Consider the following 17,735-nt stretch of genomic DNA (forward strand, 5'->3'; position numbering starts at 1 on the left):
GTGCTTACTTATAGCCTCCTCCAGTGTTGGCAAGTTTCTATAGTTCTCTTTGCACTCTACAGGGCCAAGTCAACATCAATGGCTTGCCAATAAGTGTTCCAGCCTAACAGGGGTTGCCCATGTCTGCTATTTGATGTGTCAAAGTGAAACCCCACAGGCAGGAAGCGAGCAACTGGTTTGTCCACTTGGCTCTTAAAGAAAATAAGTAACTAGAGGAAAATTTTATCTTCACCCTCACCCAATTTAGCAATGAAACTGACTAAACACAGAAGCTGCCAGCCAGGTTCTGCTTGCAATCAAGGACCCTAGCCTTGGAAGAGCTCCCGCCACTTCATGGGAGACGTTTGCTTGGGCAATGACCAGGCAATGTTTGCTCAGGCATGCTGCCAGGGGAAAATCAGTTATAATGAGGTGCTTCCTCCCTAGCTTGCAAAACCCAGAAGCAGAGCTCTGATCAAGGATATCAGTGGGAATGTGATGCAGGATGCATGCAACAGCATGCCAGAAAAAAACAGTTGGCATGGACACACTTTTAAGATGTTTAACAAGTGAGAAACCTGGACATAATTTTGAACAACCTAATTCACAACTGCAAAAAAGAAAGAAAAAACCACCACCAGAGAGATAACAGGGCCATTAAACTAATCACATTTAAAAGGACTACATTTCCCCTGAAGTAAAGAGGGGAGGAAGGGATGCGAGTGAGCCTAAGGCACTTTGCAGCTGCCATTTCCAAATTAAATAATACAACAAAGTGGGCCCAATAGGGTCACATGCACAATGTATAAAGTACATGGCTTCCACTGAAGAATTCTGGGAAACGTAATTAACCTTACGCATAACTACAATTTACAGCACCCTTAAAAACTGCAGTTCCAAGGATTCTTTGTAGGAAGCCATATGCTTTAAATGTATGGCATGAATGTGAAAGGTCTTATACTTAAACTCTTAATGGTAATCATCTACATTTAACTATGCAACATCCTATAAGAGGGAGTTGGAATATTTTATACAAGTACACTTTTTAAAAAATATCAATTGTTTCATTTAGTTGTTTTCTATTTTTTCATTTAGCAAATTAAGGTTTGAAGGTATAAGGCATCAAAAGGAGTTGGGTTTAAGTCAGTTCCTCTTTTGATTCTTACGTTGCAGCTTAATGCTGCTTTTCAATGATTAAATTCTCTGCTAATTAAAGCACAGTTCTAATGTCAAGGATAAATTATCTCACAGGCTGCGCAAAGAGCTTATTTCCTTTAGTTCCTCACTAAAGAGCCAAATATGACGCACAGATAGCCTCTTTCATGTTAGGCTTCAGCAATGGGTTTCAAATGATAAAACATTCTTCATTTAACACAGAACATCCCTGGGATGACACATTTGGAATGTTTGGAAATGGTCTGGCTGCTCTCCAGCAAGAAAAAGGAATGAACTGGATTCTTACTGTGTTTCACAGATGAATAGCTGCAATATTTAGATTTCAAAAGTGTTTTTTTTTTTAATAAACAAAAAACAAACCCAAAGCATAACATCAGATGGTTTTATTTCATATTCTGAGCTTACCTATCAGTATTACTGGCCTGACTCCTGAGTTATTCAGCAGATTTTCAGGAACTATTACAGTCTCCCCTGCAGGGATGGGCTGAGGCTGTAAAATTCCAGTTAACATTGATTGAGGAACTGGGACTGACAAAAGAGGCTCTATAAAATACAGAAGGGGAAAGAAAACTCCCATTACTAAAAGACTCATACTGTGATTTGGCCCTACAAACAATTTAAGGGGAAAGAAAACCCCTCCCATTTCCACTGATCATTAATCACAATAAAATTCAATACACTTCTGCATTTCCTCTAGCAGCTATAACAAATTTAAATAAAGAACCAAATACCCTTCCTTAACTCCATCCCATAAAACAAATGACCTTTTTCTATATATATATAAAAAAGGAGTTACTGTATTGTTTGTAGCTAAGGGTGAGGGGGGAACTAAAGGGGCCAAAGAGGAATATGCATCTTCTTACAAAGCCAGGTGCTGGGCTAGGAGCTGTTCACTGGGGCCACCTTTTACGGCTACCTGTCAGCATAAAGAAAGGATGAGAGTCCATGCTAACCTATGACCGATGACATGCTGATTAGAGAACTAAACACAGTCTGCCAATTGAATATTGGTTTACATGCGTCTGAAATCACAAACATTAAAATTAAGCTTTCATCATGAAGGAGCCACGGTGGTTTTTAAAGTAAAAGAAGACCCCAAATGCATCTTAAGAGCTAGATATAATCCTCATCTTTTATGTAATTGTAAGGCTTCCCTCATGATCTGCAATAATCTAGAAGTTGCTCAAAGGTAAAACAAGGTTGCTGTTTTGAAGCTACAGGTATCTTCCTTGATTTATACAAGGGTTTTTAATCAACCAGGAAATGGATTGTTTAAAATTAATACCCTCTTAGTATGGACTACTGTTATCCATTAACAACATACTTCAAAGTAATCCCACAGAAATGAGAGAGTGGCTTGAGCACAAAAGATGCCTCCTCATTTTCTTTGTATAGCAGAATTTAAATTCCATGTGTGCCCATAAGGTGCATGATATTCAACTAAGTCCTACTCAAAGTAGACCGATTGCAATTAATGGACCTAAGTTAGCTATGTTTGTTAACTTCACTGGATCCATTCGGAGTACAACTAGCACTGATTATCACCCACTATATTTCCAAACCACAAGACATGGTTTGAAAAATACATATGCAATTTTACATACATGTCAATTATGTGCAATCTGAATTTTAATATTCTAATAGAGAGAAGTTTCATTATAGAAACTCAGACTTTAAAATTACCAGCAAAAAATGGCACATGGAGCACATTTCATAGATGCACATGCATAATGGTTTTTGGAGTGGCTGAGTTGTGAATGGATTTGTACGTTGCCCCTTAAGAAGAGACGCATGGAACTTAAACCCATATCTCCATCCAGAATGTGACTGCAACGTTCTGTTATCAAAAATGCTCTTGTTAAATCTGACTGTGGTCCAGAATACATATAGGGGTTAATAATTTTTAAATATACTGCAGATCAGAAAAACTCAAAAGACAGGGAATGCACAAAGTACTAGTAATAAGTAGTGGCAGATGATGGGTGAATGACTGTATTAGAATACTGGAAGACAGGACTATGAGACAGCTAATGTGTGTAAATATGCATGTAATTTTGCATTGGATTCAAATGGAGTATTTGACTGATAAATGCATTTAGCTTTATTGATAGCCCAGTAAAGCAGTAGCTACACAGAGAGGAATGCAATTTTAAAGTAATGGGCTACATCCAACTAACAAATTCATGGAATCATAGAGTTGGAAGGGACACTGAGGGTTATCTAGTCCAAAGCCCTGCAATGCAGGAATCTCAACACACAGTCCCCCATCCAATTTAAAACCATACTGGAGCCTGCTTAGCTTTGCAAAGTTTTACTATTGCACTATGGAGCTAAGTTAATTGTGTCCATGGATTTCAGTGGGTCTACTCTGAACACAAAAGACAACTGAACTTCGCCAATTATGAAATGTTGACATTTGGGAGTAAAGTTTTCCACGTCATGGAGAAAAGGGCATGCTGACATACAGCTGGACATTGGGGGTACCCAATTATCTCATCTAACGCAATAATGTATTTGTAAATGCATTTGAAGACACTTAGTGATGGGTTTAAGCCAGGTGGGTCACAGTGCTATTAAGTAATGACATGTCCTTTTGGTTGCAGAGAAGTGAGACAAATCTAGTGTGGACAAAGGCACATCTTAGGATCTTGCCTGATCTCGGAAGAGGTCGAATGGCAGGAACAGGCACAACTAAGCCAGGAGGAGGCGGAGGCGGAGGCGGAGGAGGCGGAGGAGCGACTGGTGATCCAGGGGACCATCCCCGGTGTCGTTTCTTGGGGGGCCCAGAACTGGACATGGATGCTAGGTTGAAACAATGTACAAACAAAACAAAGAAGAGAGAGAGATGAGAGCTTGCGCTAATTTAAACAGAAACCCAAACAAATGTGCAACGGGAGCTTGACAATAGGTGATTTGCCCAGTAAGGTCCAGTGATCCCTTAACACTTTTAATTGCCTCAGAAATGAGCAAGTGTTCCAGTTACGGGGAACCCACAATCAGGCAAGGAGGAAAAGACAGAGCAATCCTAATTCTGACCTGGAATTGCTCAAAGCAGCAGAATCACCACCATATACGAATGTATTTCTGGTCAGGGCAGAAGGCAGTGGTGGAGAGTTTTTGCTCCCTTTTTAAATTTTTGCTGTGTCAGCTCTAGGCTAGCGCAGCAGAGGGACCTCAACTCTTGTTCAGAAAATGAGGTGCCTTAAAAATCCAGTTGATCTTGGACTGACCCACTTTGCTTCTGAAAGGCTCCCATTTCAGGGCCTTTTACTGGCTGCCACTAGAAAGAACATTGTTCATGCAAATCAGCTCAAGTCTTCTGCAGGTACAGCAGGGGCTTCCACAGCACCAGTGCCCAGAGGAGGGACACTTCCACACCACTCCCTCAGCATTGCAGATCAGGGATTAGGATCACCATTAATTTATTAAGTTTACATCCTGCCTTCCCACTCAAAAGCAGCCCCCCCATGAAAAACATGCCAAAGTGATAAAACAACCAAAGCATCTACAAACACAAAAACATTTAAGAAGCAATTCCAATACAGGTGCAGACTGGGAATGATCTGAACTTAAAAGGCTTGTTGAAAAAGGAAGGCCCTCAGTATGCACCAAAAGTACAAACAGAGACGATGCCTGCCTAATATTTAGCAGGAGGGAATTCCAAAGGGCAGTTGTCACTTCCTGTATTGTGCTGAATGACTTCCTGATCAGGTACCATCTGGAGGCCCACTCCTGCAGAGTGCAGTGATCAGCTGGGCTTATAAGGAAAGCAACCCTCTTTTTAGGATCATGCAAGGCTGGGAGGTGTGGCCATGGTAAATGGGAGCATTGAGGGGCAGCCCAGAACATTATTACAGGCACTAAATGTCTGAAGTGCCTCTTGTTTCATCCAAACAGTGTTTCTTTTGCACTCCATTCCAATATGGTACAGCACTCTTATTCATTCAAAACTCTGATTCTCTGAATGTTAACCGCAGACCCATTGAGGCTATATTGAAATAATTACAAATTCAGAGGGTTTTGTGTTGTTGCTTTTTACCTGGCTCCCCAGCTGCATTGCTAGGGCCAGGAGACATCGAGTGAGGCACAGGTCGGGAGACTGTAGAGCTTATCACATTAGTCCTTCCTCCATGGTTGTTTCCACTAGCAACATCAGTGGCACGCAGAGACAGGGGAGCTGAATGTAACAAAATACAGAGCACCCATTAGGTGACTGTTGGCAAATGAACATGCATATTGAAGAACCTAGAAAGGCTACAATAAGCTGATACAAGCAATGTGTGCACAAATTGCGCCCTATGCATTTGAACCGTTGTATAGGGCTTCTCTATTTTCTAGCATAAACTATAAAGTTAAGAACAAAGTGGGATCAAGGGTATCTGGAAAACAGAACCGGGAATGACAGCACAATCCTATGCAAGTCTACCCAAAAGTTAAATCCCACTCGGTTCAGTGGAGCTTACTCTCAGGTAAATCTGTTGGCAGTCCTAGTAAAAAGGCATTTGATCATTTTAGTTTGCCTTGACCAGATCCCCCAAGAATTATTAGTTTTTTTAAGTGTTTTAGTCTCATTTTATGAAACACAACTATATTTAGAGCCTTAATGACTGAAGCACTACTTTCCCAGAAGGTACATTAAGTACCTGGACAAAATGCTCAGATATGAATTTGGATACACAAAAGAAATCTACGTACTAGGAAGGGGTGAAATTCATCAAGCACAGTTCTATACAGTCTTTGTTCATGTCAGAGTGCCCTGAGCAGCTAGATGCAAAAGAGGACAACGCTCCTTCACCTTTAATAGTTGCCTAGGAGGCGGAATTTTCACAAGCCCTACATGAGATTATTTATATCCATCATTTTTATAATGGGGGGGGGTATGTCGAAGGGAAACAGCATGGGCGTAGCCAGAGCAGCTGCCCCCCTCCCTTAGATCAAGTGAAACAATATAAATATTTAACTGACCAATCACATTGGTTTTGCTCCTACAACAAAAATCCTGGCTACACCCATGGTAGCCTAGTAGGAGTAGGGCTTGATGGAGGGAGTCTGTTCTCCCCACTCCTCTTTAGGATGACAGCAGTTGTTGGATGTGAAACTACGGCTTCACCTTAAATCAGCAGGTTTTCCAACCACTGAACATTTTGGAAAGAGGGGCGATCCTGACGTGCTAATATTCTTCCAGTCATAGGATTCTGGAAGGGTCCCCTATTACAAGAATTAGCAAGCCTGATTACTAACTACTACAGACCAGATGTTTGGCAGTGCCCATGCTGCTTTGACTTTGTGTTTTAGTTAATTTATTATTTACTAAATGAATAAATTGGTGCACAGCACTGTTAATCTGTTGATGATGAGAGTCAGATTATCAGACTATAACTGGGAAGACCCAGGTTCAAATTCCCACTGTGATATGAAGCTCACTGAGTGGCAGTGGGCAATTCACTATGACCTGGTTCACATGTCATGCTAAACCACAATTTGATTATCTGATTCTGGCTCAGCAGCTTAGCCATGGTGTATTAACCACGAACAAACCATGTTTTTAAGTCACAGTATGCTGTTAGTTTATAAACCTTGGCTAATGTTAACCATGGCTTAGTGTTATGTGCAAACCCGGCCACTATCTCAGCCCAACCTACATCATAGGACATGAAGATAAAAGGGGAGATATGACACCTTCAGTTACTTGGAGGAAATGTAAATCACTGTGATATATATTTCTGATACAGCAGTATTTAACTATTTTTGTAAACAAATACATAAACAGAATAAATAAAGGTCTCACACACATCAGTATGATTATTATGAAAATAACGTGTGGATAACAGCAACCTTTTAGAGAGATATCAAACATTTGATTGTTGTGGCATCTTGTTTCAGAAAGAAAATTGCATAGCTAATAGATCTATGTTTTGAGAAAATTAACATACAACTTTATAAATTTAGGTGAATGCAAGTTGACTCCTTTTCCTCACACAAATAACTTTATATCAGCTCTCCTGAACTCTGGGGAAGACATATTACCTGTTGCAAATGTGTTTCCTACAAGTTGTACCGGCAAAGCAAGTGGTTTCACTATGTTCTTATTTCGAGACAAATCTTGAATTCCACTTAAATTAGCAGAGGAGGATTGTGCTGGACTGAACACTGAGGAGTCTGTCAAAGAGATTGTTGAAACTACTTTACAAAATCTACATTATCTTTGAATTTTCCTAAGATGTCACTTACATGAGCTCATTGCAAATGCTGATTATTTACAAACAGATCATATACTTACCGCTTATAGCACATTCAAGGCAATTGTAAACTTATAACATATTCAAGACATTTATATTTTTTAATACTTACTATGAAAGTGGTTTAAATCCCGGAACAAGTTACTAATACATACTCTCATGTATTCAACTAAGGTTACTTCCAAGTAAGCAGTTTCTCATCTTTTACGAGACTTACATACAAGTCTGTATGTTTCTATTCGAAAATAAGTCCCATTGCGTTAAATGGAGTTTACTCCTAGGTAAGTGGAAAGAAGCCTGTAAATTAAACTCCTAGAGCTTGCAAGTAGGTACACTTTCCATTTATCAGATATGCAAAGCAGAAATAAACCACGAACGACCCAATTAAATAAAGCCAAGATCAGAACTGAGTGGCTTGTAGATTTGTTGCTGTACTTGACCACATAATATACTAACCATTTGAAAGAAACAAATAGCTTCCAGAAACCAGAGAAATTCAGAAATAACTACCGGTATTTGCCAAAAATTACACTGGACACAGGTGTCAGATATGGTATGATATAGAGAAGGAGCACTGTCCAGGGAATGGGTGCTTATCCCACATACTTTATTCTTCGGTAGTATAGGTGCTGGTGGTGTTTCAAAAGCTTCCTTGACCAGACTGGGGTAGAAGGAAAAGTTTATACAATGCTCAAAGCTACCAGAATTCAACAACTGCTGCATAAGCACAGAAAATCAACTATGAAAGCTGAACAGAAGATAAAGAGAACCTGATTCAGGAGAGTACGCAAGATTTTAATTAGTATTTGCTAGGGCCAGTAGCTTAGCTCACCCAAGTTATTTCACCAGGTTTTGGGGACATGTGCATTCCATTGAGTTCTGAACGTCAATTTAATCCCAGGATAAGCTCCTTTTATCTTCTCTTCCCTGCTGCCAGCTAGGGTTGCCATATGTCTTCTTTTCCCAGGACATGTCCTCTTTTGCATGGGTATGTAAAATGAGAGTCTGCATAGCGATCCATAGTTAAAAGTAGAAGTTGGCAAATGTGTCCTCTTTTTTGCTCTTCGAAATATGGCAACCCTATCACGCACGCACCAGATTACTAGTGGTTGCTGCTGCCTCACTTGCTGTAGGGGACGTCTTGGGTCATCAAGCTCAGAATCACGAAGTTGGTTCTGGGGGACTGGGAAAGCTCCAAGTTAGGGTCCACAATTATGCTGGCCATGGAGAGGGCTCTACCACCTTCTGGCAGATATGATAAACACACCCTTCCTTTCAACCTAGGAACTTAGGAGGGATCTTCCCAGGGTTGCACTAGATTTGGAGGCACTTGGGAAGCCGAAGTTGCAGCACAACTGTGTGAGGATGATTTCACACCTAGGCAGGCTTCATTTCCAAGGCGTAGTGTCACTGCAGGAACAGTCTCCAACCCAGAGAGCCACCCCTGACTTCATTATCAATTTTAGAGGTGTATTAGTTGATACCAAGACTCTTTCACTGGTGAAATATCCTGGCGTCCACTACTGTTTTGCTAGCTACCATAGGCACCCAAAGTGTAGGAACCCCCTGCACCAAGCAGTTTCACACTGCCCCATGTGGATATAAAGCACCTCAGGCAATATCCTGTTGCCCCATTTTCTCCTTTTAAAGTAAGTGATGAGCTCAATAATGCTTAGTTATCATTCAGAAGGGTGCCCCATTAACAGCAGGTAAACTGAGACATGCTCCCATTTCACGGTGATAGCCCATAATTCTTCTCCAGTCCTCTGAGTCCTCGTCAGACTCATAAGCCATCAGCAACAGAATGATTCAGTCTAATCATGATTTCCACATGGAAAGCCCTGGATAATTACGACCATCGCCTCCCCATAATTAACAGAAGCAAAACAGATTACGCAACATGCATTTAATTGGAGTGGACTTTTCCTTGAAAACAATGCATGCTGGATTTCACTGTGCAGATGAAGGAAAGTAAACAGGGCCTGTTTGTTTCAGCCTACATCAGCCCCAGTGAAAATAACCACTGAGAAAAAGCAGAAGGCAGAAATTAAATACCCCAGAGATAACACAACACTCTGAGAACAACCAGTGCAGTGCTGGGGAGGGGAAGAGAGGTAGAAGGGGGCCAGCTGGAATAATGACGGTGAGGAATAGACACAGGAATTTAATATCATTTGCCAAAAGCCTGACTGCACTATAAAACACTGATGCTTTTTGAGAACGATCAGTGCAGGGAAGCGTGGCAAAGAAATCTGGAAGAGCACCCTCTTTGCCCTACCATATCTTCCAGAATCACTCAATTGTGGGCTAGTATGGGGGCTTGATGGGCTGGATATATCCCATTTTGCTTGGAAAAACTAACAGCAGCATGACAAAGATCTACATTTCATGGTTCCAGTCACCAAGGTAGATAGAAGCTGCAATATAAGGCAAACCAGTGGTCATATTTTTTCATATACTTTACAGACTTATATAGAGAAAGTGACTAAAACGACAACAATAATCTCTGCAGGTTAGTTATATTCAGGCAACAGTCTTAACTCTGTACCTACAAAGAAACACAACAGGAATTGTGTGTTAATATAAAGCCCAATACGAAGCATTTCTAGAACAGAAGCTCTTGCCTTATTTTCCACTTCCCTGCTCTGCCCTATTTCCTTTTCAGCTATGCGTTTTAGAGTGCAAGCCTTTGGCAGAGGCCGCCTTGTTCTCAATTTCCGCATTTAGTAAATTTTAGGAGCGTTAACATATAAGTGATAAAAATAAATAAATAAGAACTATAATGTTAAAAATATACACTGCTTAGAAGTTTGTTAGAAAAACAACCCTAACACACACACACACTGATGCATAAGCACTGGGTGTGAGGACCCCAAAAGAAAATGGCGGTTTTCATTTGAAAACATGAGTAAGGTATCCAGATTCAGAGACCGGGTGTTTTCATAGGACTCCTGTGCATTTTATAGTTATGTAGAAGAGGCAACAGGAACCGTTTTCTTACCCCTGCATGACAAGTTGCACCTCCAGAAATCCCCAACTGTTGGAGGAACAGGAGCCTTGTCATCTTGTACATCCTACATATATATACATTTGCCAACCTGGTTCCCTTCAGATGTTTTGGACAACAATTCCCATCAGCCAGCTATATATCACTGTCAAAAATGAAAGTTGCAAAGTGGTATTCTGTGTACTCCAGTTCCTCCTCCTTCCTAACAGACTCATCTTGTGTATTTCCTAATCCCATTGGCCTTGTCTACAATGAGCATAGTAAAATGCACCTGAAAAAGGGAATTGATTTTAACACATGGAATCTATGAACTACTCACCCTCCAAGTGGCCTTTTTTGTTTCTGCACTCCATTTTTTTGAATGACAAGGAACTGGCCTGAGACATTGTTAAATTCTCTTTTAGGCACCAGGCAAAGACAACTCAAACATTTGTCACTTAACTTTCTTATTCTTCTGGTCTGCGTTTGGTGAAGCTTTGATCTGACTGGCCTGGCGTGCTGGTAAAAGTGGGCTGAATTGTTTTTAAATGTGCTGTAGCTTGTTTTTTCCAGTTATGTACTGTGAGATAACATTTTTCTGTCTGTTTCCTTCAGTTTCATTTCTGCGATTGATTTAATGGTATTTTAACGAGTTATTGTTAGCTGCCTTCTGTGGCTTACTGGGGAGAAAATCAGCATACAAATGTTCTAAATAAACAAATATAAATCTCATATCCTATCAAAAGCCATGGCTCCTCAGGATTGGTGTATATAATAAAACTTGCATTTTTATTATATTAGGTGGCATTTGTATTTATTGATGAAGGTAACGTGATAAGTGTCTTCATTGAAAGATTATAACTCTAGCAGGAGGTAAAAAGGGTTTGACAGCTATGACCTGACAAACAAACAGTGATCTGGAAGAACAAACCAAATGAAAATCATGATGAGCTGATAAGGCAAAAGGAGAGCCTAGAAGGTACGCTTATTGACTTGGTAGGTGTAATAAGATTACTCATTATTCTAGGTCAGGCACGTCCAACAGGTAGATCATGACCTACCGGTAGATCACTGGACATCTGTGGTAGATCAGTGGTAGATCATTGGCTCCCCGCAAAGAAGCTCAACAAGTTTGACCTGAACCCCTAAAAAATAGGCTTTCCTCCTCCCCCCAAAAATCTCACCAACTTCGACCTGAACCGCAAGAAAACGGGGCTTTCCTCCTCCCTAAAAAAAGCTGAACATCTTTGACCTGAACCCCCCAAAAAGGGGGTAGATCACTGCCAGTTGTTAACTCTGTGAGTAGATGGCAGTCTCTTGGGAGTTGGCCACCTCTGTTCTAGGTAGAATAGCTACTCCTATGACTACATGTTTCTATGCCAAGAAGCCTCAAAGCCAATATTTCTCTCTCCCTTCCCCCTGCTCTCTCTTCTCTCACACACAAAACACAGAGAAAACTTTCTTTGCATTGGGTTTGGGGCTTCTTACAGTAGAGTCACCCAGAAATAATTCCCACTGAAATCAATGGGTCTTGTTCCCAGAAAAGTGTGGACAGGGCTGTAGCCTTAATAATCTGGTCCTGAAGTTTCAAACGCAATAGAAGAATGATTTACATTGCTTCAAGTGTGTTGAAATACAGACTCTTGAAACCCAGTATTTTTTTATTGTTGACATCACTGGAGAACAAATGAAGTACAGTCGTACCTCGGAAGTCGAACGGAATCCGTTCCGGAAGTCCGTTTGACTTCCAAAACTTTTGAAAACCAAATCGCAGCTTCTGATTGGCTGCAGGAAGTTCCTGCAGCCAATCAGAAGCTGTGGAAGCCCGTCAGATGTTCGGCTTCCAAAAATAGTTCGCAAACCGGAACAGTCACTTCCAGGCTTGTGAGATTCGGAAGCCAAAATGTTCAGGAACTAAGCTGTTTGAAAACCAAGGTACAACTGTCTTGGTTTCTGATCTTTTTGTTAGATACAGGCACAGTTACAATGTAAACCTTTATGGCCAGTGTTGTCATTGGCCCAAACCAGTCTTCCCAGGTCAGCAGGCTGGGACTGATGGGAGTTGTAGTTCCAAACACCTGGAGGGAACCAGGTTGGTTTCCTGCCATGTGGTCCCAGAACTCCTATTTGGCCAACACATATGGTGTAGTAGGAGAAAACAAACTTTCCGGTGATTAAAAAAACCCTCTCTTCATCAGGATTCTGGCCAATGAAGAATTAAATTTACCCTGAGAGCTTATATAAATTCTACATAGACTTCAGACAATTCAATAGAACGTGCCAACTCTGTTCTATCACTTAATGTTGTACTATAGGTACCCAAAAAAATACATTTATATTTATTTATTGAAGCATGCCATTTAAAAATATGAGCCTGCGCAAAAGAACTCTTAACCATGGCTAACAGTTGCTGTCACTTAAATACCATTAAAGCAGGTGGGTAAAATTTGAGCTCAATAATGGAGAGGGGGAATGGCGTGTGTGACCCCTTGGCCTGCTCTCAGTCTTTTAACCAAAGTTAAATGAATTATCTGCATTGGCTATATGTGGTCTTTTTAGGATAACTGAGGCTACATATACTATTCTTTATGAGACGCTGGACTCAGACACACCTTCTTCGTCCTGTCTCTTTCGCCCCACACTGCATGTCAACTGTGGTTTAATACAACCAGAGGCTTAATATTAGAGGTTGTATGCTGGTTAGCCAGCACATGACAGGAGCAAGGAGAGACAGGCCAGGAGGGTAAGTGCTCAACTCCAGTGCTCATTCGTAGCATTATAAAACAGTTTATGAAGCATCAGATTGTCATCCAAACAGAGCCTGCAACTTACTTCCTTTAAGACACCAGTGGCAATTTAAAGGAGCCTGTGAATTTATTAAACACAACATAACCAAAAATAAAACAAGAGTTTTCATCCAATCAGCTGCACATTAAGATCCTAACTGAAGTGTTACCTAAACGATGGACCATTTAAATGCTGGAAAAACATTTCTTCCCAGTTGATTTGTCTTTGGCATGAGAAACGCATAAGCTGGAATCTCCCAAGCACAACCTTGATTCATTGCAGGGGGGCTTTAGAAGGTCTTCTGCACAAGCCACAGTGAGATGCATTGTGTGCTGAAGACTCCTCACACTTGGATGGCTCGTGCCTTCGGCTTCCGGCAAACCCCAAGCCATATGATGTGAGTCATAACAGACAGCACAGTCACTGCTTCATCAAGTGTCAGCTTTAGGATACAATTAACTCATGGTGTTTACCTGTCTGAGTGAACCCTGGCTTGTATCCATTAGCTGTTCCACTCTCAGGGGTCACAGATGGAGACGCTGAAGAACTAGGTTTAGCAGAATGGCTAGCAGAAGAAGATGGCCTGCTTCTACATTCTGCAAGTGAAGTAGCTACAATACACATTAAGGCAGCCAGGTTTCACAATTCAGCAAAAAAAGGAAGTTTGAAAACATCAAGAAATCTTTTTAAACATTTTTGAAATGCTAGATATAAAAATTCATTCAAAAGCAACACTTGGAATTTTGTCAAAAAAGGGCTGTTTTCAGCTAAGAAAGCTGTTAAAATCCGTGCAGCAAATATGAGCCTTCTGCTTTGATAGGGAAACTCAAGAGTGATTTAAGAGAGAGAACATCTTCACACAAAGAGAGCTCAGTACCAATCCAAATAACACCACCATTCCGTGGTATATTATGCAAGTCAAAAGTAATTTTTTAAAAATGTATAGCAACAAAAGAAAGGGCTTCTGCATAACTGCAAAACCAGTGTTTTCCTTGTGTGCAGAAAAACACCTAGGATGTTGCACCAGGGAAGGAATGCAATAAAGCACAGAGTTATAGACTCAATGCTTTTTGAAAGCCACATGTGGGGACAGAGCAGGAAGGTGAGGGAGTAGCAACACTAAGTGCAATTGCACACGACCAGGAATATTATGACAACTAGGAAATTCCACTGCATGGCTGGCTAATTGAAAGCCTTTTGTAAACATCCAGAGGACTGGCTAATATTTGTCCAGGGTGCTTATTCTCTCTGATCTCATCTCTCAGGCAATCACAAAGCAAAATGAAAAAGTTTAAATTCTGGCATAGGTCCATCTATGCCCATCACTGTCAAATGTTCTTGAAACACATTATTTGACTTCAGGCTGTTTGTGCTGAAGCTGATCTTTCTATTAACATTGACCAAATTTTTGATTTCCGCAGTTTTCACAAAGCTCTTAGTGTTCGTTTAGTGAAGGCCAGTGTGTGTTGTTGAAAAGAGTGTTAAACTGCAAATGGGGAGGGCCTGGGTCTTAAAACCTAACTATAGTCAGCCATGAAGTACAAGGAATGGTCTCAGGCACACACCAACTGTGTTGCACCTGACACTAAAACATGGTTTGGCATAACACGAATGAGCTAGAACGAGCCAGGTTCCTTCTCTCCTCCCACGCAGCTCGGAGGAGGACATTGGTAGCATCTAATTTCAGCTTCCTTTAATCTCTATCAGTTTATTGTGTCTATCAGGCTGTGGTTTATCACTAACTCTTGTCTAGACAACACACACACACACACACACACACACACACACACAAAACAACAACCTGAGATTAAAGGAAACTGAGAGCAGATGCTGCAAAAGTTCTCGTCCTGGTCACGTGGAGTATGTGAGCCCAAGGAGAACATTGTTCCAGTATGTGCACATCACAGTAAACCATGTCAATGTGGCTACTCTCTCTCAGCCTAACCTACTGCACAGGGTTGTTGTGAGAATAAAGAAAGGAAACCATCTTAGCTGCTCTGAATGCTTTGTTGGAAGGGTGAGATAAAAACATAATAAATATTTATGAACAGGTATCAGAAAAAGTGTTGTTGTTGTTAACATGATGCTCTTCTTCCTTTAAACTGAGCTCTAAACTCTAACCTGAGCTGAAGTTGTAGCTCAGTCTTCCTCAACTTGGTGCCCCTCATATGTTCTGGACGATAGATCCCCATTGACCATGCTGGCTGGGAGTGATAGAAATTGCATTCCAAAACATCTGGATCATACCAGGTTAGGAAATATTGAACTAGTCTATCAAATACTTTCACTTACTACATTGTCATCAATTGTTCTGAATATTTCTGCAGCAGTTGTTCATGGACGTATGCAAACAATCATGCAGGGATAGCGAACTTTCAGGGCATCTTATTATGTTTCTGGGTCTTCACCCAGAAATGTTAAGTGTGAATTTGTTTAGTATCATGATAGGAACCTTCCCTTAAAAAGGGGGGCGGGTTCCAGCAACTTACTATTTAGTCAAGCTACATTTAAAGTTCTCTAAACCAAAATAAAGGGTATGTATCTAACAGGATGCTTGTTACCTTTCCAGCATATTAAAGGTCCCTTTGACAGCACACCTTGGGAGCTCCTTACTAGGTAGTACTTTAAGTGCTTCTGCTTCTTTGGCTGAGTGGTGAGTTTCAAGTTAATGTGGTTGGAAAATTCAGTGAAATATCGAAATCCTCTTTCTCCACAGCCTATACAGTTCCCAGAAAAACCTGAGGAGTGGTGGGGAGAGAAAATACAAATCAAATCCTTCCCAATATATTCTGTGAAGAAAAACAATTCCATCCCAACTCTTCATTTTGCTTCTACTAACTGTATGCACCAGATTCCTGCTTGGAAACAAATATATTCCCAGTTGCACACAAATAGCTTGAAGAACAAACAAAAGATAAGAAAGACATCTAGCTTCATCATTACTCCCCAGGTATCACCAGCCTTGATTCCACCTGTACTTGTACATTCTAGAAGATCAACACTACAGTATTAGGAGGAGCAGATATTTCTATTAAGATCCTCAGTATCCTTCCACAAAACAATATTTCTTTGCCAGCTCTAGAATGCAAAGATCATATTTTCTACCCAGAACCCAATGTTCATCTCAAGTTTTGTATTAATGCTGCCTTGGTTTCCCTTGGATTTATTTTATGTGGAAAAAGGATTTAAAGTAGTTACAGTGGATGGGAGAGAGAAATCAATATTCTCTAGTCCACAGAATTCCCTGATGTAAGAAGTAATGTTTTCACAGCAGACTTTTCCCTTTTACAGGGGGTTCTGACAGGACATAAATAAGTAAATATTTGAGGCAAGGCACTTAGTACCATTGAAACAGAAGTTGAAAGCTCAGCACTCCAAAGAGTACTGTAATCTCTTCTAAACATAAAAGACTTGGGAAGAAAGGTCATAAGGTCAAACTAGTTTCGCAAGGTGGCCTAAATTACATCTTTAATTGGGCTCTACTGTATAAAGTTAGGGCTATATATTATCCTTGACCCATTGTAGATTTCCTACTGATTTCAAAGAGGACTTTGCATGACGACAGAAGGCAAATGACAATCGGCCAGTGAGGTGTAACAAAACCATCTCCTAAACATAGTCCCCTGGTGATTATAATCTGCGTTTAGACAACGTGTTCAACAGCAGGACCCACACAACACATGAGCTAGGGACTCAGCTAGGGTTGTTTTAGCTGCCTAATCGACAGTTCATGTTTTATTTCTTGAATCTGACAGAAGGCAAGCTACAATGACCACAACTAATGTACTCAGCAGTATTATTATTTGAAAATATTACATTATTATGCTCCCAGATGTAGAAAAATTTGTTTCAGAACTTGAAATCGTGAACCACATTTGTGTGGGGATACTCTTTCATCCTTGCTTGCATCCAGTCCTTGGGAATTTGTACCACCACCATATCAAACCTAATTCTTCTGTAACGACTAGAAATTCACTTTTTGTTGAATTAAGGAGAAAATTTATGAGGTTTCTAAAACCCCACAGCTCAATCAGAAGGGTCTGGTGAATTGCTCAGCCCTGTTATCTATAAGCTATTCAAGAAGTAATATTTATAATTTATGTAAGGATATTTGGAAAACATTGCCAAACCAGCTCACACATTCATTGTGGGTTTCAATATAGAAAATTGAAGCTTGGTGCATATGAAATGTAAGAAAACTCTGGAAACAGCCAATTTCTTGCCTCCATTCCTCAAAATGATTGGACATGGAGTGCCTTATAAGAACAGCCAGCACTCCAGCTCAGAGCAAGCCAAGGCACAGATAGGATGGAATTTAGGGCTGTAGGATTTCCAAACCACCCCCAGACAAGCTGGTGTAGGGGGAATGTAGTTCTGAAAATGGGACAGGCCACACATGCGGAATTTGTCTTTACATGTTTTAATAAAACCTCAAGATGCTGGTGAGGGGAGAAAATCAAGTGACAGCTTAAAATGCATGTAGGATGCAAAGGGTATGTGCAAATCTCTTCATTTGTGGAAGGCAAACTGAGTATGCAAAGAGGTATTTGTATTCAGGTGGTAGCTGT

At 40.6% G+C, this 17,735-nt stretch overlaps 1 protein-coding gene across 10 annotated transcripts in view; it reads right to left on the reverse strand.

Moving 5' to 3' along the window:
* Positions 1-17,735, reverse strand: part of GREB1L (GREB1 like retinoic acid receptor coactivator) — a 157,043-nt gene that overhangs the window by 42,351 nt on the left and 96,957 nt on the right. For 9 of the 10 annotated variants that reach the window (XM_081013038.1, XM_081013041.1, XM_081013040.1 and 6 more), the window contains 6 exons: positions 15,729-15,905; positions 13,641-13,778; positions 7,183-7,314; positions 5,195-5,332; positions 3,808-3,957; positions 1,561-1,698 (listed from right to left, as the gene is read on the reverse strand). In XM_081013038.1, the coding sequence (XP_080869164.1) occupies positions 1,561-1,698; positions 3,808-3,957; positions 5,195-5,332; positions 7,183-7,314; positions 13,641-13,778; positions 15,729-15,905 (873 nt within the window). The remainder of the gene's footprint in view (positions 1-1,560; positions 1,699-3,807; positions 3,958-5,194; positions 5,333-7,182; positions 7,315-13,640; positions 13,779-15,728; positions 15,906-17,735) is intronic. The other variant, XM_081013033.1, reaches the window with a different exon arrangement.

The sequence above is a fragment of the Podarcis pityusensis genome (assembly GCF_964106645.2).
Source record: "Podarcis pityusensis genome assembly, chromosome: 7".
In the NCBI taxonomy this organism is placed as follows: Eukaryota; Metazoa; Chordata; class Lepidosauria; order Squamata; family Lacertidae; genus Podarcis; species Podarcis pityusensis.